Source organism: Neodiprion virginianus, chromosome 5 (genome assembly GCF_021901495.1).
Source record: "Neodiprion virginianus isolate iyNeoVirg1 chromosome 5, iyNeoVirg1.1, whole genome shotgun sequence".
Taxonomy (NCBI): domain Eukaryota; kingdom Metazoa; phylum Arthropoda; class Insecta; order Hymenoptera; family Diprionidae; genus Neodiprion; species Neodiprion virginianus.
Genome location: NC_060881.1, coordinates 29,466,354 through 29,490,568, shown reverse-complemented (window position 1 = coordinate 29,490,568; position 24,215 = coordinate 29,466,354). Strand labels below are relative to the sequence as shown.

The 24,215-nt window shown below is 36.9% G+C and overlaps 3 protein-coding genes across 6 annotated transcripts; 2 read left to right on the top strand and 1 right to left on the bottom strand.

Annotated features, from left to right (window-relative positions):
- Positions 1–1,948: 1,948 nt before the first annotated feature.
- Positions 1,949–8,129, top strand: LOC124304650 (uncharacterized). The gene is made up of 5 exons (XM_046763155.1): positions 1,949–4,763; positions 6,513–6,736; positions 6,822–7,053; positions 7,514–7,688; positions 7,780–8,129. Exons 1-5 carry the CDS (start codon positions 3,728–3,730, stop codon positions 8,018–8,020), a joined length of 1,908 nt encoding a protein of 635 aa, XP_046619111.1. The 5' UTR covers positions 1,949–3,727; the 3' UTR covers positions 8,021–8,129.
- Positions 8,130–17,118: 8,989 nt separating this feature from the next.
- On the top strand, positions 17,119–20,852 carry LOC124304656 (actin-like protein 6B). The gene is made up of 7 exons (XM_046763168.1): positions 17,119–17,210; positions 17,244–17,269; positions 17,584–17,935; positions 18,595–18,924; positions 19,005–19,256; positions 19,345–19,542; positions 19,865–20,852. The coding sequence occupies exons 3-7, from the start codon at positions 17,606–17,608 to the stop codon at positions 20,078–20,080; spliced, it is 1,326 nt and encodes a 441-aa protein (XP_046619124.1). The 5' UTR covers positions 17,119–17,210; positions 17,244–17,269; positions 17,584–17,605; the 3' UTR covers positions 20,081–20,852.
- A 172-nt stretch (positions 20,853–21,024) lies between these two features.
- Positions 21,025–24,167, bottom strand: LOC124304655 (sulfide:quinone oxidoreductase, mitochondrial). Of its 4 annotated transcripts, none has more exons than XM_046763163.1 (9): positions 23,772–24,167; positions 23,115–23,234; positions 22,863–22,974; positions 22,585–22,809; positions 22,284–22,484; positions 21,982–22,191; positions 21,718–21,904; positions 21,379–21,625; positions 21,025–21,314 (listed from the first exon to the last, which is right to left on the bottom strand). In XM_046763163.1, the coding sequence occupies exons 2-9, from the start codon at positions 23,198–23,200 to the stop codon at positions 21,227–21,229; spliced, it is 1,356 nt and encodes a 451-aa protein (XP_046619119.1). In that variant the 5' UTR covers positions 23,201–23,234; positions 23,772–24,167; the 3' UTR covers positions 21,025–21,226. The 4 variants fall into 4 exon arrangements, with proteins under 4 accessions (XP_046619119.1, XP_046619120.1, XP_046619123.1 ...); XM_046763164.1 differs by having other exon boundaries at positions 23,864–24,167; XM_046763167.1 differs by lacking the exon at positions 23,772–24,167 and adding an exon at positions 23,726–23,744.
- Positions 24,168–24,215: the final 48 nt, after the last annotated feature.

Sequence of the window (24,215 nt, the reverse complement as noted above, 5' to 3'; positions counted from 1 at the left end):
GATATTCGTCGTTATAGATTCAGAATCCAGAAAAAAAAAATCGCTTCGTTTTTTTTCTTGTTTTTTTTTTTTATTTTGTTATAAAAATTTATCTCAAACATCCTCGAGGGTATAAAATGCAAGAATATAATCAAAGTTGAATGTCACGCATCGCTTACACGCGAATCGAAGGGCATGCTAGCCAACCGCACGAATTACTCTTGTAACATGTAACTTCAAATGCCTGTTATAGGACCCTTAGCCGCTCCCCGAATTAAGTTTTCTCGCAAAACAAAAACTTCCTGTATCCAACATCATCGAGATATTTATTCTTTCTCTTTTAATGCGAATTACGATAATTGACTTTTGAAAAGTGGCGACGAGATTTTGGAAAAAGATGTAAAGCAATGTAAAATTAAAACAACCACTGGATAAAGTAACTGTAAAATGCCAAGAAACTCGCCGAACTCGAAACGTCTGCCAGTTTATAATCCAACCGTTAGAACATAATCCAATCACACTGCAGAGGACGATTATACCTTTTTCTTTTTCTTTACACATCACATGATTCGAGTCTTGAATCTAATTCATTCGATTATGGTTTCAAGAGGTTTATCCTTTTCGTTATCAATAATGTCAAAAACAAAAAATAAAATCAATCCGAATGAAAGTAATACCGTCGATCTATAGTTTCGATGAGAAGATTTGTCCTGAAATTTTTTCAAATTATGACACAACTTTTATAAAATTTCCATAACGTATACTAAAAAAGATATTATCGGCAGTTTTCGCTAATCGTTTATCCATCGTCAACTCGCGTTAGCAGGATTGATACCATTGGCTAAAAAATGTTTCTTCCAGTTCACAACGGTTGGTCTGTACAAGAATCTTCCTCGTATTACAACGTGAGAAAATTTATTCCACCAAGGCTAAGTCATCTCCTCCTCTCATTATTTCCCCTCCCTATATACATTTCAACGAATCCACATAATTTTCCTCCCGAAGGACCTAAAAGCAAACATTGCTCTATAGCGGCCGTTGGCAGTATGAACTGAACATTAGTCGGAGACCAAGAGAAAGAGAAAAGAAAATACGCGCTAAGAGTATCTAGCAAAAAGTGATTACGAAGAAGAAGAAGAAGAAGAAGAAGAAGAAGAAGAAGAAGACGAAGAACGTACGTATAAGATAAGCCGCGTCATGCACAGACACACGTTATACCCAGCGAGACACGAGTATCGAAATTGTCTGGAAAGAATGATAACGCTACGAGTTAAGATTTGCCTGTTCACAGGATGTGTGCGGCACGTGGATGCAAGGCAGTTAAGGGTGCCGATACGCAGGGTACCGTGTATCTTCGCGGGTTGGGGAGGGTTGGGGGTTGGAGTGCAGGGTGTACAGTTTGTCATAGCGGCGAACGGCCGGCAGCGCATCCATCCCCTGCAGGGTGAAAATTCCTCTAGGATTCTTTGGCGATATCTAGCGGGGGGGTGTCAGGGGCCGGGTGGATGGATGGACGGACGGTTCTACAGGGGGATGGTGAGCGGCAGGGGAGGGGGGGGGGGAGACAAGGTACAAAGCGCTTGCGCAAACTATTGTCAGACTATCCCACTACCCCCTCGCGTGGCGATACGCCGTCCGAGTGTCTCCACGACTCGACACATAGCTATCGTTTTACAGGTCTCGACACAGACGCGGAACACGGACATCTACATCGCACCAACTACCCCGTCTAACGGAGGAAAGACACGGACGTTGATATTCTGCACCACCACCACCACAAGCCGGGGAATCCGCGCCAGTAGCGTCAGACAGGCGAACGAAATGCTTCGAAGTGTGTCTGTGTGTGAGAGCGATTGAGTGTGCATGGGTATGTATGTGCCGAGATGTAGTTGTGGCGTAGTTTTAGTTGTGGAGTGGATGGTTGGTTGGTCGGTTGGTTGGGTTGGTCGGTTGGTTGGTCGGTTGGTTCGTTGGTTGGTTCGGTGATACATGTACGTTAATTCAGTGCCCGGTGCGTCTCCGGCAAGCATGCCTCGTCGCAGTCATTCATGTTGCATACGCGGAATCGTTGATTAAAAGTGATATATCGTTACATAGGTGTGATAGTTACGTATTGTTTTTGACAAAGAAATTAATTAACTAATTTGAAGAAGAAGAAGAAGAAGAAGACGACGAAGTAGAATAAAAAAATAAAAACCAAAAAAAAAAACAGAAAGAAACGGTATATGACACACGATACTATATGTATATAATGAATGTGTACGTATTACTGCGCGCGCGACAATTATAAATATTATATACACGTTTTACTGCGTACGCGTGTACGATATATTTTACATGACTATGAATATTACTGTACGAGATACCGTGCTGTAACGATTATTCGTTGATATAATAACGCTTTAAAATAGAAAGTAAAGAGACCTTACACGGCCGGATAAATTAATTAATTCATAAGATAATCAATTATACAAAAGAAGGACGCCCTCAGGCCTGAACGAGTTTCATACGTAATGTATTGTTTCACGTGATTGCGGGTGAAAGTAAAGAAGTTTAACAAAATTTGTACAAGTCAGGATCTCGAGACCGACAAGAAGACGAAGGAGATTCCAGCCTTTTTTCCCTGATTAACATACTCATTGATAAGAAGAACCGCGAGTAAAGAAGAGGGAAATTAAGTGTTATCGGAAACAATTGCGATACTATTTGAATATTGCGGATTAGAGGAGTAGTAAATGAAAATACAACCGTACAAGTAAAAAGAGGAAAAATCGTTGAGCCAAATTCATCAAACTTCAACCACCCCCTCGATCATCCTTCTATATCTCTCCCCATTTCTGTCTATACATATATCCGATCGTGAAACTGGCCCTATCTCTTTATTTTCCCTCATCTCGGCGATTTCTCTGTTGCGTACTATACCCAGTCCTATAATCTAAGAAAATCGCGTGTATGTATGTGTAACGATAAGCGGGGAGATTCCGCATCGAGCACCGCACCCCTAAGAAATTGAATCGTTGACACGAATCTGCACACAGCAAGAGAGGCTCTCGGTCTCGGAGGGAGGGAGCGCTGACGGAAAAGAAGGGGGTGATGGTGGTTGGTGCCGGTGTTGGTGCTGTGCAAAAGTAAAGCACAAATTTCGACCAGGCGTATATATATATATGTATATATATTTCTATACATGTGCGTAAATATCTATGCGTATGTACTGCAGATATATCGTTAAGAATACCAAGACAGAAGAGCAAATTCGAATGGAAGGAGTGAGGGGTGATTTTTATACGAAAGTTGTAAAAAGTGGCACTCGCAGAAGCAGCTGGTGGAAAGGCGCGGGTTGTTGGTGATGGGAGATTTTATTAAGGATGCATACCTGTCACCGTCATCGTTTACCATTGCTATCAACGGTGCAAACGTCAATCGACCGTCAGCCGACACTCTGGCACGTTTACGCGAACGAAATAATAGTGATTCTGAACCGGGTAAACCCGCAGCTAATCGTACAGCACCATCAGCAGCCTCAGTCACAGCAGCAGGGCAACGAGCTTCAAGAACCTGCGAATCAGTGTCGGGCGAGAGGTCAGAAAAAGTTGGGAAATTCGGTGTCAGGGGTGAATTTCTACGGACATTCGTTACCGTCTGGAAGAAAGTACATCAGTGCCTTTTCGGTAGAGGAGTATCCACTCGGCGATCACAGAGAGGATATAGTAAATCGACCGAGGAAGCAAGGTGACTTTTCGTTGTCGCGATGCAGCGCGATATCACGACCTTAGACTTTTCCAAATTGCCAGCAGGATCAACGGGTCAGAAATCGACGCCGTTGGCATCGCCGGCCGATCGCGGCTTGATAGACAGCCGTGAAAGGACACCGAGACAGGCTGCACGTTTGAACGAGGGTACCAAGATTGCAAAGACCGGTGAAGAATCGTTCGGTGTCACAATCAAGAACGGCGCTGGGAGTCTACTCTCGTGGATGTTGAGGGCGGTATATCGAACCTCGACGAAGTCTCCGATGCCCTGTTGTCTCCGGATGGTCGTACTGTTCCTGTGGATCCTGATACTGCCAACGATATTCGCCCACCACCAGGACCATCAAGGCTGTCCGGGTTGCCCGAGGTACAGAGACCACCACTCTTTCCACCAGCACAATCATCACAGTCAGAACCATCACCATCGGCAGCAGTCGAAGGCCTCCGAGGGTCTAAAAATCGGTGGAACCGAACCCAAGCCCGCGAGGAACGATCCGAGTCCGGATGACCTAAGACTCGAGGCGATAAAGCATCAGATCCTGACTAAACTGGGCCTTCGCGGTCGTCCCGACGTCAACAAGACCCTGGCCAGTGTGTCCAGGAATTTGGCCCTGGAGACGCTAGTCAGAGCCGAGGCTCAGCCACAGCAGTTTCCGCCGTCGTTTTCGCAATCGGGCGGGGGCTCATGGAGGCAGCAGAAGCAGCCCCATTCGAATACGGTGCACCGTCACCGAGCGGGCATTTACAACGAGGAGCGTGCCTACAACGAGTTCTTCGACGAGAACGAGGAGTTCTCGTACAAAAACATGGACCAGGCCACCGAGAGGACGACGATTGTTACCGAGGCCACCTCGTCGACGACGACGACGATTCCGGCCTTCCGGAGCGACACTTCCTACGGGCAAAAGGAGACGGGTGCGAACGGGGGCGGGAGCGACTCGGAGGACAGACCCAGCGACAACGAGCAGCCCCACGAGGAGGAATTCGACGACTTTTACGCAAGGACATCCGAGATCATTACTTTTGCTGAACCGGGTAGGTATAACAGGTCGGCGGGATTAATTGGGACGGGTATGTTCTATCTAGATATAGGCGCCGGCGCCGCAGTGTGCATAATTGTCTACGTCCGGTTGCTGGTGCAGCAGCATCGCTTCGACGTCGAACCTTTTGTTCGAGTTGATGGTGCAGTGCAGCGGTGCAGTGGGAACGAAGGCGCGTCGTAAGGAAGGCTAATCCTCTCTCGCTCTCTTTCCGTTCTTCCTTCCCGCCCCTCCTCCAGTATCGACTGTCTATATCCCTCCGGGAATCGACGATCCGCAGCGAGATCGAGAGCCTTCCGTAAATATTTACCGATCGCGCCCGCTCCCCGGGATCGGCAGTGTTTAAGAAAGGCCATTTTCGCAAGAGAGCGAATGAGTCGGTGAGTCGGTGGGGTGAGTGAGAGTGAAGGGGTGAGGGAGTAACGCGATAAATTACATACACAGCACGGTGCAAGCCACACGTTGAATGCCACGTGGCTCGGACACACGATGCAGAACTTACCGAGGACTGACTTCAATACCCTTGGAGGGTGTCGTGTTTTTCCTGAACCCTCGCCTCCCCCCTTCTCGCCAGCTGCTCGTTTCTCGTTTTCGAGTACATGTAAGTTCATTCGCTTTATTGCAGTTTATACCGGTTGCCCGAGTCGCCGCACCACAATTAGGCGGTGCCCCAACCGTTAAGCTTGGGGGGGGGGGCTAATCGCGTACTGTTCTGTCTTGAATTTAAAAGCGATCAATCTATTTGTACGTGATTCTCCCCTACCAGTCTAGACGCCAAGTCCGCGGATCGAACCATTCTTCAATACAACCACTGCACGCATATTCCGCGGCCTTTCGAGTAATAATTCGAAACCGAGCACCGGCCTGAAGTTAGAAGTTTGACGCCGCAGCAAGGGCGGTTATCTAACCCCGCGTCGTTCTTTTTCCCCAATCGGTGAGTCTAGCATAACGTCGACTTGGCACACAGCTCCGCTTTAAGTAACGCAGAATCTATCGAGCTAATGTAACGTGAGACAGAATCTTATACGCAGTAGAATCTCGCTCTTTCTTGGTATTCGTTGTGTACATACACCATGGTTCTCAAAAGTGTAAAAGGAATACGGTTCGTCTCCGATCCTCCTGCATAGCGAAATCAATATCAACTCGAAAATATCTCGTCCCTGTCTCTTTTTCGTTTTCTTCTTTTTTTTTATACTTCTCCTTCTTTTTTCAACATATTATACATGCTAATACATAACCGATTGTGCGAAACGCGTCTTTCAAATACACACGCACCTCGCATTTGGTAACGACGCGTTTTCACCGCAGACATGGGGGCGGTAACGTGGACCGTGTATTGCACCCACACAACCGCGTAAATGTGGCCGTAAGGCTATGACTGGACGCAGTGTCTTGTCGGTTGTTCGGGTGGAGTTGGCATCACGTGGAATGAAATTATGGGTCTGTCTTCATGTCTGTGAGCAATTCTCTCATACATACGTATCTATGCGTGTGCGTAGCAGCAGGGGTTGACTCACCCTGAGATTATCCCCTCCAATCCCACCCTGCCCGACTAGCTAAGGGGTGGTCCATCAGATCGGAGCAAGTACTCCGCCACTCGATGAGCGAAAAAACCTCTCCCATCCAAAAGATTCGAGTTTAGTTGTTGAACCGTAATTAAACCTTTTTCCTGTCTTGCGAACCCCAAAGTAACCTTCCACCGGTGTCGATCTGACGTTTATTAATCTGTCATTACCTCGTTTAGGTCACACCCTCAATGGACAACCGTTGTTGGAGTTCCCAATGTCGACTGGAGAACCGGTACTCGGACCTCTGAGAATCAAGAAAGCAACTCTGTGGGCGCTAGTCGAGGTGAGGCGGACGGTTCATCACTATCAACATCATCGCCAGGGTCAGAATCACCAGAGAAATATCACCCTGTGGGTGTTCAGGGTTCGTTGCGGTAATGCAACCCATCTTCGCGGTAAAGTACGTGCATCACTATAGAGGAACACTGGAATCGGTATCATCGAACAAGCATGGTCGTCATTGCTCCTATTTCTGGTCCCTTTAGGAACTTGGACAACATCTCGACATGGTTACTTCACTCGGGGTTAACATAGGCCAATTAGGGTGGCAGAAATTCGACGTCACCAGCGTTGTCATGGACTGGTACGCCCGCGACGCAAAAGCCCAGAAGGACAAATTGACTCTGCTGGTCGACTGCACCGGATGTGGTTTACACGTGCATGTATCAACCTTCGGACACCCACCGAATGAGATAGAGCCAAGCCTGAATACACAAGGTAAATAATAAACCAAAAAAATACAATAAGATTCACATAGTGGTCGTAAAAAATCTCCCGCAAGTTACACCGCGATTTTTTTTTATATACGTATATCTTCGTCCTAATCAACTTGAGTGGACGGTATTCATTACCGTAAATGCTGTCAGAATGATGAAGGACGTGACGGAATTGTAAATACACTCGGGAAATAAATAGGCCGTTTAATGGCGGCGGCCGCGATTTGGTCCACCTCGTGACTTGAGAGTTTCTTTACAGCGTGGCTACGCTTCAGATCGGTAAAATGCAAATTTTGTTGAATTCTGCGGGAATGAGGCGAAAAATTTTTACCTTTGATATGACGGTATAGCTATTTCCAAGCTTCAGCTAACCGGAGAGGGTAGGAAACCGTACTACGTTGCAAACGATGTACGCGTAAGTATTGAACTACTTACATTCAATCCGAAATTAATCTGCACAGGTAAAGATGACAACAGGCCATTTTTGGTTGTCCACACCGACCCGACTGGAGTAAAACGCATCCGAAGACGAGCCGTCGAATGTAATGGACCACTGATGGGCCAATGCTGTAAACAAAGGTTCTACGTTAATTTTTCCCAGCTAGGATGGGACGACTGGATAATCGCACCGCAAGGGTGAGTTCATTCTTCCTAATTTTCCCTAAACAGAGAATATTGACCGGCGGTGGTTTAATTGTTTTCCTCGTGTTTCTCGATTCTTCCGCAGGTACTATGCGAATTATTGCCGAGGTGATTGCGGGGCGGGTCACAGAACACCGGATACTTTTTTAAATTATTATACCCACGTGATAGAAGAGTATAGAAAAATGGATAGACTCGCGGGAATGCAGCCATGTTGTGCACCCTTAAAGTTCTCATCCGTATCTCTAATTTATTATGGCCCTGATTCGAATATAATTAAAAGGGATTTACCAAAAATGGTCGTCGACGAGTGCGGCTGTCCTTAGTGATAGTGTCGGGACAAAATTTTGACAAATTTTCAAATAAACAACAAATTAATAAATAAATTAATAAATAAATTATATACAAAATAATTCAATTATTAAATAAATGAGTAAATAAATAAACAATATTATAATAATAGTAATCATACTCAACAACAATAATAACGTTTATGATAATAATTTATCAAATTTAAGGTGACTACAACAACAAAAAAAATATATTAATTAAATAATGAAATTTCTAATGAGGTAGATTAAAAATAAAAAGAAAAAACAACTGATTAAATCACGGAAGCCTTATGTAGATATTTCTCTCCGTCATTTTTATAATTCTGCTGGATTGTGTAAGTATACCGATACCTACAGGGTGTCTCATTAATTTTAATCCAAGTAATGGCATTAGAGAAGGGTAACAATATTTTTGTCATTTCAAATTCGACAGTTGGGGAAAGAAAAAAATTGTAAACCGATTCTTTGAAACGGTACCAATTATATGAGATATTGAAAAAAAAAGAAGCAAAAAAAAAAAAAGGTATCTCTCGACAAGATTGAAATTTGACGAGGCAGCGTGAGTAGAGGAAAAAATTAGGTACTTATTCGTACAAATTGGAAAAGTAAATTGAATATAAATAATTATAAAAGCAAACTGTTGCGTTTGAGCAAGATTTACGAGCTTGAGACACTCTGTACAAATCTGTATAAAATAATACAATATTATTATTATTATTATTATTGTTGTTACTATTGTTATTATACGTGCAAGTACTATACGAACGGTACTATATTTAATATGTAGGAACGAAAGTGCGCCATTTGCTTAACATACGCCAGGGAAAAGACATTATATAAATATAATGCAGGTCAAGCTTACAAGAGCTGAACAATGACGATGGCTCCGAAGCTTATACACATATGCATATAAATATACACACTGTATAAAACTTGCTACTTACCGTCAAACGCAGGGTGATTTTCATCTTTTATTCTCGTGCCGCTTTATCGTCATCATCATCATCATCATCATCATCATCATCATCAGTGTTTCTGTAGCTGCCAATTAATTTTTTTATCTTTATCTCGAACAGTCTAGACGCGGGCGATTCTGAGTTGTGTGAAAAAAAAAAAGAAGATGTACATTATATATATAAAATGAAATTGGTAAGCAGTCAAGAAGATATATAATAATAATCGCGAGGTATCGATCTTGTAACGCTTTTTGTCCGCAATAAATTTATCCATTCATTCTTTAATATTGGAAATCGTTGTAAATATTTGACTTGAAAATGTTTCTATTTTTTTTCCACAGTCGTCTATTTTTACACAGAACTGCGTCTGACTATGTTGTGTATAATATATCTCACTTCGGAGCTCGTGTTTTTATTCGGTTGTATGAATAGCTAGAAAAGCCAATCAATCTCAAGCCTATCAGGCGTTGTGTGGAGAAAATCGGTGAAAGCGATTTTCTTTCTTCACAATATTCGGCATAAGAATGAAATCTCTCATTTTCTCATCTCGCTAATCTAATCAAATCGCAAATGTTTTCTTAAATATTTTGTTTTTTTTTCTCAGTAATTCCACTTAAATTATTGATCAATCATTGGTGAAATTTAGGTAATTCGCACACCGATCTTCTCTACAAGCGTTTTTCACCTCTCGTGTATAATAAATCTATAATATATTTATACGATTATATAGGTATACAGTAATCGAGGGTATGGATGTAATACTGATTTGTCGATGATGATATAGCAGAACAATACGAGACGATAGATAATGATTGACGGTTAATAATTATTAGCAGTGATGATCTCGTCGGACGGCGACACTTAGCTAGAATAATGAATTATCTTGAATTTAGGAAAGATTAAAGATTACATAAATACCTATTATTATTATACCTTATAGATATTAAGCTTGCCATAAATTAGTACACTCAATTAAATCATTATTTAATGAATTATAAAAACTAAAATTATATGATATTAAGCGAGAAATTCACTAGCTGCGAGCTACTATTGTTACATACTTTTACATCACAATAACGCGCATAATAAGGTACATAATGTGTAACGCAACGCGAGCACGTAACAAGGTATTATTACACAATATAATTATTACATATTATTGTACAATTGTTACGTGCCTTTGATATAAAAGAAAATGAAGAAGAAATTACTCAAATTTTATTCTGGCCAAAATTATATGAACAATAAATAAATTAATTACTTCATTGATAACTGTGTAAATCTGTAATGTAACTTATAATCGGGATTCTGATTTTCTACGATTTTATTACTATTATTATTATTATTATTATTATTATTATTATTATTATTATATTATCATTATTATTGCTATTGTTAGCATTGTTTTCTATTGTTTTTAGTACATACGTATTTACACGACTTAATTAATGATACCGCAAAACGTAAACCAGCATTATTATTGTTATTATTATCATTACTGTGAAACAATGTTTGTCATTTAATTTATTATTGATGATGAAAAAATTGAATAGATAAATAATTCGAAAGTAAAAATATTATTAAATCGGAATGAGCGAGTACAGTTGAGGTATATGAAATTAAAAAAACTTAAACTATAATAATTTATAGGTAATATATTTCTGGAAAGGCCAAAGAATAAATGATTAAAAGGAAACAACGATAATAAAATTGGACAATATTGGGAATATTGAAATTTAGGGAAAGTTTTAAATTCGTCTTACGAAGAATATAACGAGATAGGAATAAGAAAGATAAAGACGAACAAGAAAACAACAACCAAAGAAACGAAACCGAAACCATAAAGCAGCCATAGAACATAAAAGGAACAATAAAGACAACGAAAGTTAAATCCTTTAAACTAAGTTGTAACAATTATTAAGTATTTAAATAATAAATTAATAATAGTGTAGCTAATACATTGACAATTGAATTTAAATCAATTAACACGAAACGTATGAAAGTATTGTACGACATGTGCACGTGTACATAAGTATATGCATATTATAAGTATAACAACATAGATAACAACGTAACATAATATGCACACGTGTATATTTAGTCACACGAATAGATAGTGCATTATATACTACTAAAAACTACTTTTAAAACAACGAAAAAAATATACATATATAATTGCCCTACGTTTACATACCTGTAATAATTAAAATTTATTATAACGACGTATGCTTGACAGATATAATTATTATGCGTAAAAATATAAATAATAATAACGATGTTAATAATGATAATAATAGTAATATTAATAATATTAAAAAATAAATAATAATGCTAATAACACGCAGACGTGTAATGATAAAACAATAATAACAGTAATAACTGGTTAACATTCGTTAACATTAGATAATTTCATTATTTCAATGAAAATTATTAGTATTGTATAATTGTTATTTCCGTCATCATCTTTGCGATTGTTCCGATTTCCGTGATAAAAATAATCTTGAAGCCTTACACAATAAGACAATATTATGTAATTTTCCTTACAGCAGTAGGTATATACAATATTGAAAGACACATCTTCGCCGTCGCAGAGTCTGTATTATATGATTATCACGTACTCATGTACAGAGTGAATTCCTATCTACTGCATGGCCCGTCGTCTGCTAAAATTCAATGCGCACGCGCTACAATCCGAGAACGGCTGTTTGCCAGTGCTACGAACCGTCCTAAATTAACAGTTCGCTGCGATGTGTGTAACCTAAAAAATTTTGACAGTTGTCGGTAGCAGTTTTGGCCAATTTATAATTGTGAAAAATGTCGAGGTTAGCGACAGGTGTTTTTTGAAATGGGGTTTTCTCTCTAACTCGTAGAATATTAAGTTGATTTTTTATCGGTGTCGTCGGGTCAATAAAAAAGATAAAACTGACGTGAATGACTACAAAGATTTATTCGAGAAAACCATGATTTACAATCAGTAACATTAATCATAAAGGAAAATAGTAAGTGAGAAGGAAGAAGGAAAAGTATAAATTAGAATATTATTAACTTACATTCGGATAAGTTGAAAACAGGCAGTTGGCCGCCCTGACTTGCGGATTGCAGCGCGTGCGCATTCATTTATAGCAGACAACGGACTATGCAGTCGTTAGGAATTCGCTCTGTATATTCAAACACGCGCTGATATATATTTATATAACATAATATACATATACATATGGGGCATTTAGTGGAACAGGCTATACATTTACATGCTGTGTATGATAAGAAAGGTATATACATACGTATATATTATATAAATATATGTACACGCGCTGCATTCATCTGCATATTACTATATTCACCTGGTACGAAAATATTGTGTTGACTAAGAGTAAAAAAAAAAAAATATGTACCACGCAAATTGTAATTATACCTACTATGATCTTACATTATACATAATTGACACGTGATTTTGTGCACGTAGAGCGTTCACTCGCAAATTTCATGCATTATAAGAATAGCTATAATCAAATTGTTAAATAAACAAATGATTAAATTTATAAGGGAGGAATTACACCAAAAGTGCGGAGGATAAAAATGCGTTATAAAAATTCTAAATAATAATCATAAATTAATTCCCGTTGGACGGTTAATAGTATATTGTATGAAGTATATGTAAAACTTCTTCAAACTACTGCAGGTGCCAACGTTATAATATGATACTTCATTATACAACGCGACATTGAAGCTTATATAATATATACATAATTGTTCGTAATATAAGATAATATATTACATATTATGTGCAATAATTGGATTTGCAAAATGAAACCTTGTGATAATTTTTTGTTCGTTTTTTTCTCGTGTTTTTTTTTCGTTTACACTTAATCTTATTTCTTATAAAATGTAATAATGATATTTCAAAGTACGATCGAACAATTGTACGTGTATAAATATATCATCTGATTTAATTAAACGGCTAGGAAACTTTTCTTTCACTGCAAAATTATACACATACATTCATACGTTTGAAAAAGATATAATAAAAATAATAATTTCGATTAAACTTTCTGCACCCACCTGATTAAAAAAATATTCCGGGATCGAAATGTATATAATTAAGCATACATAATTACACACCAAATTTATTACTTCATTTATTTATTTATTCATTTCTGTTTCTTTTTTTTTTTTCATATCGCATAGTAACAAAAATCGAATTATCATGCAGTAGACAGTGAAAACTTAGAGGTATGTATTTTTGTTTCAATTTTTGCACGTATTTTGTTTATGACCATTTTTCCCCCCTCCGTAAGCAACGTTCGAACAAACCTCAATCGTAATTTAGAAGAAAAGAAAATATTTCATCTATTTTTCATCAATTTATGTTCCGTTCGCTGAGAAATGCTTATACATATAGGTAGAATGTATATGTATGTAACACTGAAACGGATAACTTATGAGAACGAGTGTTATGCAAATAATGCAAATTGTACAAATTCAAACTTTTCGAACGTTGCGAATGAGGGAGAGGAAAAAAAAAAAAACAAAGTGCTATTACAAATGTGACAATTATACCAACACTTCACCTTTAGACGTATAATACGAAGCATATGCGATACGATGTCAGACGTGTTATAAAATTTCACGTATTGTCAGTGTTTTTCGATTACTTATGATTTTAGTTCACTTCAGTATGAATTTTTTTATTTTCTTTTCGCCCACCGTATAAATTAATTATCATTCAGAAATATCGCGTTTCTGATTATTGTTATCATTTTTCTTACAGTAAATATTATTAATCGTTGTTTGTTGTTTTTTGATTTTTTGTTTTTCAAAGATTCACTGACTGTATACCCACAATAATATGCTGGTTAGACACAGTAGTATGCGTTTGTATGAAATCTTACATTACGAAGGCGTTGAAAAAGACAACGCGAAAAAAAAGTTGTAGGTACCATCTTTGATTGAACTGCACATTGTGTTTTTTTTTTCATTTAACGTTCTCGCTGTACAGATAATCATTCTATTACATACCTGCCTACGTTACAACAACAACAACAACAACAACAACAACAACAACAACCACAACAACAACAATAATAATAATAATAATAATAATAATAATAATAATAATAATAATAATAATAATAATAAAACCACCAACAACAATAATAATAATAATAATAATGATAATAAGAATGATAACGATGATAATAATGATAATAATAATTATAACGATAACGATGATGATAATAATAATTATAACGATAATGATGATTATAATAATAATAATAAATATAATACTATTCGACGAAACAATTGAAAGGCTGATTTCCTGCCGCGTGACAGTTTAATTCTTTAACCTACAATCAATTATTATACCTATATAATTATAATTATTATGATATACCTATATAACAATGATAACTAATCGTGTACGTGAGCTAAACAACAATTAATTAGATATGATGTTATATACAACAGGCATAAAGTACTTTTTTCATTACCTCCTCGCTCATTTATAACGATATCTCTCTCTCTCTCTCTCTCTCTCTCTCTCTCTCTCTCTCTCTCTCTCTCGTTCTATCTCCTAACTCTCAACCAGCTATCTCTTTCTAATTTCTGCATTACATTCACTAATGTAAAACTAAAATACTGAATATATTTTATTTTAATTAATTTTCTATTATCTCATTTTATATATATATATATATATAAACATAATGTATACCTATACCTATACCGTCAATCAGGGAGCCGCGAGCAAAATATTTAATATTATATGCTTACATGGGAAAAGAAAAGTTTTCCGTGGGTTTCAAGCTTCACGTACAATAGTTAATATAGAATTTATTATAAATGTCTATTATAATATACCAAAATACATTATATTATTCTTATTAGTATTATTATTATTATTATTCTTGTTATTCTTATTAGTATTGTTGTTGTTATTATGATTGTCATGGTTATTATTATTAGCTACCCGCGTTGCCTTACTGGGCCTTATCGAAAAGAGCCGCCGCAATATTGCTGTATGAATAATGCTTGATTAAAAAGAACAGAGAAAAAAGAAAACAAAATTTAAATTGAATAAACAATTGTAATTATACAATAACAGTAATATACGAGTGAATATAATACAATAATATGTATAATTAATGTGACATTGTTATTATTATCATTGGTCTTATCACTATTTTACCTTTATGATTATTAATTATCATCATCAGTAATGAACTGCGCTGTTATTGTTCTGTTAAGACTTTGAAACACTTTGTTAGGTCTAATAAAAAAATCAAAGATACGTCGCGTAAGATTGATGACATTTTTTTTTAAACGTTGCAATTGTTGTTTACAATAATTTTCTGATTTTTCACACATTATCTCGTCGTTGGCGAAATTAGAATATTTTTTTTTTAGTAAAATTTGGTATTACTGTTTCGTTTCATTTTGGTTTTCTTCCATCAGCGAAATTTCGTCTATCGTATGAATTGAGCTGTAATTTCTAAGTAGGTACATAAAAAAATGAGAAATAGAGTTCTTTTGTTTGAAAAATATAAAAGAGTAACGAATTATTGAGGACGTTCAATTTGATAATTCATGTGAAAGAAAGGTAGAAGAAAGTAATAAATGATGCGCAAAACTTAGGAAAAACATGAGGAGAACGAGAATATAGTTATTATTGTAACACCAGGCATATGTAAAACGAATTTACAACTATTAATTATTGTGCATGGTACTATTGTAATTATTAATGCAATAATGCATTGATATAATATGCATACGAATATTAAATATATATTGATGTATAACACGTAGAAGATGAAGAAAGTAACATGATGATTGACACTGAAAAAAAAGTGACGAATGATAATAATAATAATTGTAATAACAATCGTTGATAATTATTGAGAGAGTATCGAATTGACGCCAATAAAGTTGTAAGAAAAATACAGAATACGTGATTCGTATTATATAATGACGATAATAATAATAATTACGCCTCTTTTTAAGCGATGAATAGAATTTCTTTCGTTGTGTACCAGCTGTTGTATTATACTGTATTACATTGAAAAAACTGTGTTATATTCTATAGGTCGCAGCTTCTCTTCATATCTCTCCGTTTTTTTGTGAAATTGGCATTGAAAATTGTTATAGTTGTACTTATACAATTAGAAATGAATATAAACTAATACACACGCGCTATTTTAAAAGGATAGAAAAAAAGGGCAACAATTCTTGCCTGAGAGATCGAAGATAATAAATAAACTATACTGTATAATATAACTATGAATATATAAACTTGAGCGAGCGCCGCGCTGCCTACAACTTTGTATAACGTATGTACTCACAATACGTCCATATACCTACGCATGTAAGACACGTTTGTATTCAAAATATTTTCCTTCCTCCAAAATTGAATCTAAAACCGCAATAATGCTCGTAGACACGCCTGCGATACTCTTGGCTTGTTTAATCGTTTAATCGTTGAAATTCAATGTGACAGTACAGTAATTATTATATAAAACTCTGTAACAGAATTCGATTAAATCATTCGAATACAACTGAACGCAACGTCGTACATAATATTACAAACTGTTACCGTAAACTGTAACTACGATTGTTAATTAATTAACTAATTGATTAACCGATTGATGAAATTTATATTTGAATATTTGACTATTAAAGAAAATACGGTGAAAAAAAGAATGAAATCAAAAGAAAATGGGTGAAAAAATAAATAAAAACAATAAATTTCGATATCTCTAGGAAAATATTGTAATTATACATACATAGTGTATATACACACACGTATGATAACATATACATATATCTATATACATACATACATACATATATGTATACACATACATCTATACATACAATTCCAATGGATCAAGTTCCGAAATAAAATGTCTGTAATAAATTTGAATTTTAAATTTCTTTAAAAAAAAAACCGTACAGTTTTTAACCTTGAAACTCCGTTGCAAACGATGCGTTTTCGAATACGATTCAAATCGAACGGTGAATTCAGCCGCGCTTCACACATGCCCAATTCACCGGGCAATACAAATAAACGTCTAACTATGTAAATCTGGACGAGAAAGGTGAGCGAGTCTGATTTCTCGGTAGAGCATTCAGTTTGTGGACGGACAGCCCGGCGAAAGCATCCATAGCGTCGATTTGTATAGGTTATGTTTAATTGTACTGTGTTAATTCTGTTAGTTCGTGACTCGAACCCAGGACTGCCCAGGACCAAGTTGACAACTTCACTTGAGAAGTTATGAGTGTTTGATAATTGGTAAGTTTCGTACACTGAGTTGTTATAAAGAATTAACGCATAAAATTACCCAACCTCAAACGATCTACTAAATCGTAATCTAATCGAAACAATTTGTAAGGTAGAACACACACATCGAAATAATACAATCACCGTGTAATTTTTCTAACCCCTAACCAAGTGCCTCAATGAATATTAATCTGGAGAATCAATTAATTCGCTGAATACGCAAAAAAGTTTTTCATCCCAAATTTAAAACGAAAGTATGATCCCAACGAGGGAAAATAATTGTGCCACAGCTACTAAATGTCAATATTATTTTGTCCTCTCCTCAGCCGAGACTTATAGGCAACTACAATGTCTGGCGGCATGCTGTATGGTGGTGATGAGATCGGGGCGCTCGTCTTTGATTTGGGTCATCACTCGCTGCGGGTCGGTTACGCGCAGGAAGACACACCAAAGGCTGAGATTCCTGCAGTTGTCGGCGTGGGTGAAGACCCGGGTGCTACGACAGCAACAAAGAATGACGCCATGGATATAGATGACAAGAAACCTGACGGCAACATCACTCAGTCAGGTAGCAAGTATTACGTCGACACAACGATACTTCACGTACCTAGGAAGGGAATGGAAGTCGCCAGCTACATGAAGGATGGAATGATCGAAGATTGGGACCACTTCGAAAAGGTAAAACTGGCGTAGACTTGTTTTCAATCACTTCTTCGCAAGTTGAGAATAATATCGGCGGAGCATTACCAAGTTCATAAAAAATGAAGCTAAAGAAACCGGAAACAAAAAATTGAAACACGAATAAATGTTTCACTAAGAACCATTTGGTAACTTCTAATCAGCATTTAAAGAGCACCTAATTTTCACGTTTTCTGATTCAAATATTTTAGTAATATCCTTATTTAATGGTTTTCTAAGAATGCTCTGCTATTGTTACGCCACTCCAGCCGAACAATACGCATGTAATATTTCCTTTTCGAAGAAAATAGAACACCACAATTTTTAATACGGCAGGTAAACATCGCCTAAAATTTCAACAGATACCATCGAACCAACGGAACTTTAAAGAATTAAATAGAAACAATAATATACAATAAATAAAATCAATTGGGCAGGCAATACACTTGGAGCAACAAGTTGTTTATATTCCTTCAAACTAAGAATAACATTATATTTATGTTGTTCAAAGATTTTGCCACAAAGATGCAAATTATTTGTTACGAAATTCTATCAATCTATAGATTTTAACAAAAGCTTAATGTTGTTATTAATATTATTATTTATATCTTAGAACTGAATATAAAGATATTATTCATTACCTAATTCTCTTCCCACAGATTTTGGATTACACTTATGCCAAAGTGATACAATCTGACGCCGAATATCATCCTGTATTATTTTCTGAATCTCCGTGGAACGTTCGTAGCAAGCGAGAAAAGCTGACCGAATTAATGTTCGAGAAATATAATGTCCCTGCTTACTTTCTGGTCAAAAATGCGGTGCTGGCAGCATTTGCTAATGGTCGAGCCACAGGTATCGTGGTGGACAGTGGAGCTACACACACTTCGGCCGTACCGGTTCAAGATGGTTTTGTATTAACTCAAGCCATCGTCAAATCACCTCTCGGCGGGGATTACATAAGTATGCAATGCAGACAATTTCTACAGGCAAGTACAGATCCGAAAACTTTCATCATAAAGAATATATCATGCAATTATAAATTTCTTACATAATATTAAAAAAATAGGAGCAGGAAATTGACTTGTCGCCATCGTACTTGGTGGGCAGTAAAGAAGTCGTGAAAGATCAAGAGAAGCCTAAATGGGTGAAAAAGAAGGGTTTGCCGGAGGTAACAAAATCGTGGCATAATTACATGGTTAAAAAGCTTGTCCAGGACTTTCAAGCGACGGTTCTTCAAGTCTCAGAAACACCGTATGACGAAAAAATTGTCTCTTCAGTACCTGCTGTTCAATACGAGTTCCCAACTGGCTATCATCGGGTAAGCAATGCCAAAAACAAATTCAACAGGACCTTACAACGGTACAAAACCCGAACATTTTTTCGGCATTTCTCTTTTTTCTTCATAGGATTTCAGCACAGAGCGTTTCCGTATTCCAGAAGCATTATTCGATCCCAGCATGGTTCAAATGCGTGGCGGTGGAGTTGGAAATACGATGCTCGGAGTCGGACACATTGTAACAACTAGTGTCGGAATGTGCGATGTCGACGTAAGGCCAGCTCTGTACGGTAGCGTCGTAGTAACTGGTGGAAACTCGTTTATACAGGTAAATACGAGGTCTAGATTTTTTTTAAACGGTGGTTTCGGAACCCATTTGTGACAGAATTTTACACTGGACTATTGACCGCTAACAGGATATTCTCAATTGGTTTCCTTCGAGTGGTGACTTCACGTTCTAGTTTTTACATCTATCCGTGTTCAACTATCCAGCTAGATTTCGACCATAAACCTCCATGCAAAGGCTAAGGGATGGCGTAGTTAAAAAGGGGGAATCCCCTGTTACTGCTTTCGAAAATTCGATTAACCCAGTTTTTTTTCCACAGAATCGTTGAGTTTGTTGCGATTTTTATTCCATTTTATTTGTAAAGGGTTTTCCAGAAAGGTTGAACAGAGATCTCTCCATGAGGATTCCATCCAGTATGCGATTGAAAGTGATAAGCGCTAACGGCTGCGCAGAGAGGAGATTCGGTGCTTGGATAGGAGGTTCTATCTTGGCGTCGATTGGAACGTTTCAACAAATGTGGATTTCAAGTCAGGAGTATGAGGAGAGTGGAAAAAGTCAAGTTGAAAGGAAATGTCCTTGATTTGTAAATCTAATATTAACGTTTTTCTAACTACCTCTACTTGCGAATAGATGATGAATTCCGTGAGTAAAGTAAGCGAGGGTACAGGCTCAGAGTTGTATGAAAGTTGTATTGTAAAATTAATGGTTCTAGTGTCGAAAAATTTCGAACTACCAAGATTTTCTTTGTTCTTCTCAATTTATTTAAATTCAAATGTTTTACTGTTACTTCATTTACGAAAATCATTGTACAGACTTTCGTTCCTGCAAGTCGTACATGCGCGATAACAACTTTTCAAATAATATTTTTACCAGCAGAGTATGATAATAAACAGATTGCATACAGATATTTTCAACGTTCGTCGTGTATTGCTGACATTTTTATAATATAATAATAAAACAAAATCTCTTAAAGTGATAACATTCTTGCATGATTTTAGCTCCATTCAAATTGTTTCACTGAAAACTCAACGTTTCTTCTTGCTCTTTTTCTTTTGAAGCTCAGGCCAGGGAAATCCTCGAAACTTGAGTACGTCCATGATGTTGTGACAAGTGTAATAAGCGTTATCCATCATTTCCTCATTGAATATATCCATCCCAAATCGAGATTTCCCCGCACTCTTTTTTGAGCTACGAGAACTCTTTTTGGGTCCTTTCCCGTTTTTACCCGCAGAACCTCCAGATTTCTCTTTAGCCTTACGGTCTCCCCCTTTTTTCTTCTTTGATTTTCCTTTTGGCTCCATGTTTAAACATTCATTGATTATCTTATCATATATCAGACAATAAACAATTTATGCACGAGAAAAAAAATCCACAACAAGTATGTCAGTTGAATGCACTTGCCAGAGGTTATTTTATAATCTCGGAAGTGTTAAATCAATAACCAATGCCAACCAAATAATTCGAACCCGTTGCTATGTAATCGGGTAACAGGGTCGTGAAAAATATAAAATAATATAAGAATGATAAGAAATATAAAGTATGTCTTTTTCTCGGACATTTTTGGATGCTTGAAAAAGTTTTTTTGCATGTATAGGACTTTAAAGATACCTCGAGTATTTACATTGTTTACATATGACATCGACAGGATATTAAATAACGAATAATACATATGTACATTTTGTACAGTAAATGGTATAAATGACATCTGTGATCATTAGATTCAGCTTCACTGTGTCTTTGATATTGGGGCAACTTCTTTTCTCGAAAAGCAGTTAAGATACTTGCGAAATATAGCAGGACCATTCCAGTGACCCCTGAAATTAAAAAAATTATTTTAATTGCACTCACATTTGCTTCAAAGCAATTCAAATAACTCACTTCAGCATCCAATTCCAATAGAGATAAGGGAAGAAATATTTCTTCAATAAATACATAGCAAAATATTCTTTGGCTTGATTGATAGGGAAAGTTTCGGTGGGCTGAAGCTTGTAGTCGAATTCAGCCAAGATACACTTTCCATAGCCAGTAACAAGAGGGCAGGAAGCATAGCCGTTGTACGTCTCTTTTGATACCTTTCCACTCAAATCCGCGGACAGATGTTCGTAAACGACCTTTGATTGTGCCGCTGTAAAATTAACAGTTTAAAAATCGATTTTCTCGTCAAATTGATTGCAAAGTTCGTTGCAAATTCATGCTATATATCAATAAATTAGTTACCAATTGCGGCCATAGTTTTTGAATTCGGAGTATTCGTACAGTCGCCAAGGCCAAATATATTCGAGTATTTATCGTGCCTCAGAGTTTGAGGATCAACACTCAAAAATCCAGCCTCGTTAGTCAATGCAGAGTGATTCTTCAACAATTCAGGAGGTCCCATTGGCGGTGTAACATGCAGCATGGAATACTAGAATAAAAGATTGTTGAAAGGAGCGGATTACCGGTAGTTGAATAGTAATCGTTCATCTAAAAACAATTTCTCACCTTCACAGTATTCAGTTCATCCGGGTTTTGTAAATTCTGAAAAACTGCCTCGTTTTTGGATGTTCTAATTTCAATTAAATTCGCCTGTAAATTCACCGATATATTTCTGCTCTGGCAGACCTTCCATAGAGCATCAGCGTACTTTTTAACACCAAAAATAACTGGCAGTGCAGTGTTGTATGTAACATGAATGTCTTGGAGCTTCCTTTTCTATGAAAAATGTGAAAGAATCGTAAAATAGAATCAAAATGCGTTTCAATATATCCATTAGTGTGTGCAATTTAAAAAGAAATCTTTATTACATTGTGCCAATATTCTTCAGCAAGATAAACTATCTTCTGCGGTGCTCCCGGACATTTCACTGGAGAATTTGGAAAAGTGAAATATGCTGAGCCACTTTTTGTATTTTCTATTGTTCTGAAAACTTTTCCAACAGTTTCAGGTCCGTATATTGAACAAACTGGAACCTTGGGATCCTCTAAGGCTTCTGAGAGGCCTGGAACCTGTAGAAAAGTATTTGGCGATGAATTACATGCATGAAAACATGATCGTATATCTTGAATTTTGAGGAAAATAGCATCTTCCAGAGTATAAACATAATACCTTGTTCCAGTAGAGTTGAAGACCTAAAGCAACTATCAAATATTCGTATTGGATAGAATCTCCATTTGCAACAGTGACCGTGTTAGATTCTGGTTGAAACTTGACCACCCGATCTTTTATCCACTGTGCATCTTTCGGTAAAACTTTCTCCATACTCTTGTAAGACGATTCCAGAGTTTTGACACCTCCCCCGATCAAGGTGAACATAGGCTGATAATAATGTCTCTGAAAATTGATGCAATTATTCATCAACTCCAAATTTGCATCAAGGTCAGTACCTCGCTAGGTTCGACGATAACAACTCTATCCTTTGAGCCCTTAAATTTATTGCTAAATTTTGCAGCCATCGTGCAACCGGCAGTCCCTCCGCCAACCACCAATATTTTGCAACTGAAAGATGTATTGGAGCATTAGTAACTTTGATTGTGCAGAAAAAGGTTTGATTATCACGTAGAAAATGTTAGAACAACGAATTTGGCTGTTGAAAATTTGTTAAACCAATAAATCGTAAAGACTGTACTTGTATTTACCTGTGATGTGCATTTCTGAGGATTACATTTTCGTTATTGAATTGTCTTGAAGACAAGAAAGCACAGTGTCTTGAAGTTCTAAACATATCGTGAGATGTTCTTATCTAGCTTGGTTTGTGGCTAAATAAATCAAATTAGCGTCAAATTAGACAGGTAATGTGCCGTAATTTTTTTATTAATGATTACTAACAGTGAATAGGATCTATTGCAAGTTACAATTGTAACTTAAGCTGACTGAAGCTTGTCAGAAAATATGAAAGTGATAATTGGAACATGGGTTAGCATCTAGATTAAATATAAGTATCTGTACCATATATGTGTACATTTAATCAAATAATAACGATAACAGTGAGTGTAACGGTATTTATTAGTGACAGTAGGGCGATAATGAGCCTAATCAATCAGAGTAAGAACAAAATATTGATAATAACCAATAATTGAAAATCGTTGAAAAGTGGTTATGAGAACAGAATTAAGTTTTTGTATATCGCATGGTTAAAAGTACAATCTACGTTCATATTAAATCTATTAAATTTCAGATTGGGCATTTTTTACAACTTTATAATAGTATGATCGGGATATAAAGGAATTTAAAAGGCGACGAAGAATACAAATGCACAGTTGCAGGTTATAGTCGCAATACGGTTTTGTACGTACATCTATTAACAACCTGTTGCGTATTGACTTGGTTGGAAAAACAAATAAGAGTGAATTTTGGCTCGTAAAATTTGTACAAACGCGGCACATACATCCATACACGGTCATACGTATGATGAGCCGGCTACCGGTTTGTCATAACAGAATTGCGTCGGGGAATTACTCTCCGAAAATTAACAATCATCGTTATGGTATTGTTGCACTTTTTTTTACGAGAGATTCAATGAATTTCCATGTAATGTCGGTATTTGTTTTGTCACCAGATCTAGTAACTATCTGTGAAACACACCAAAATTTGTAGTTCTTATTTAAGTCCCTAAACAACACAACCTGTAACGTTGAGTGAAAACTTGGCTTGATATTAGTGCCGCAGAATTTAAGCCATTCGTAGATCATATTATGTTATTTTGATACTTTTTAAGGCGAAAGAATGCAGTTATAATT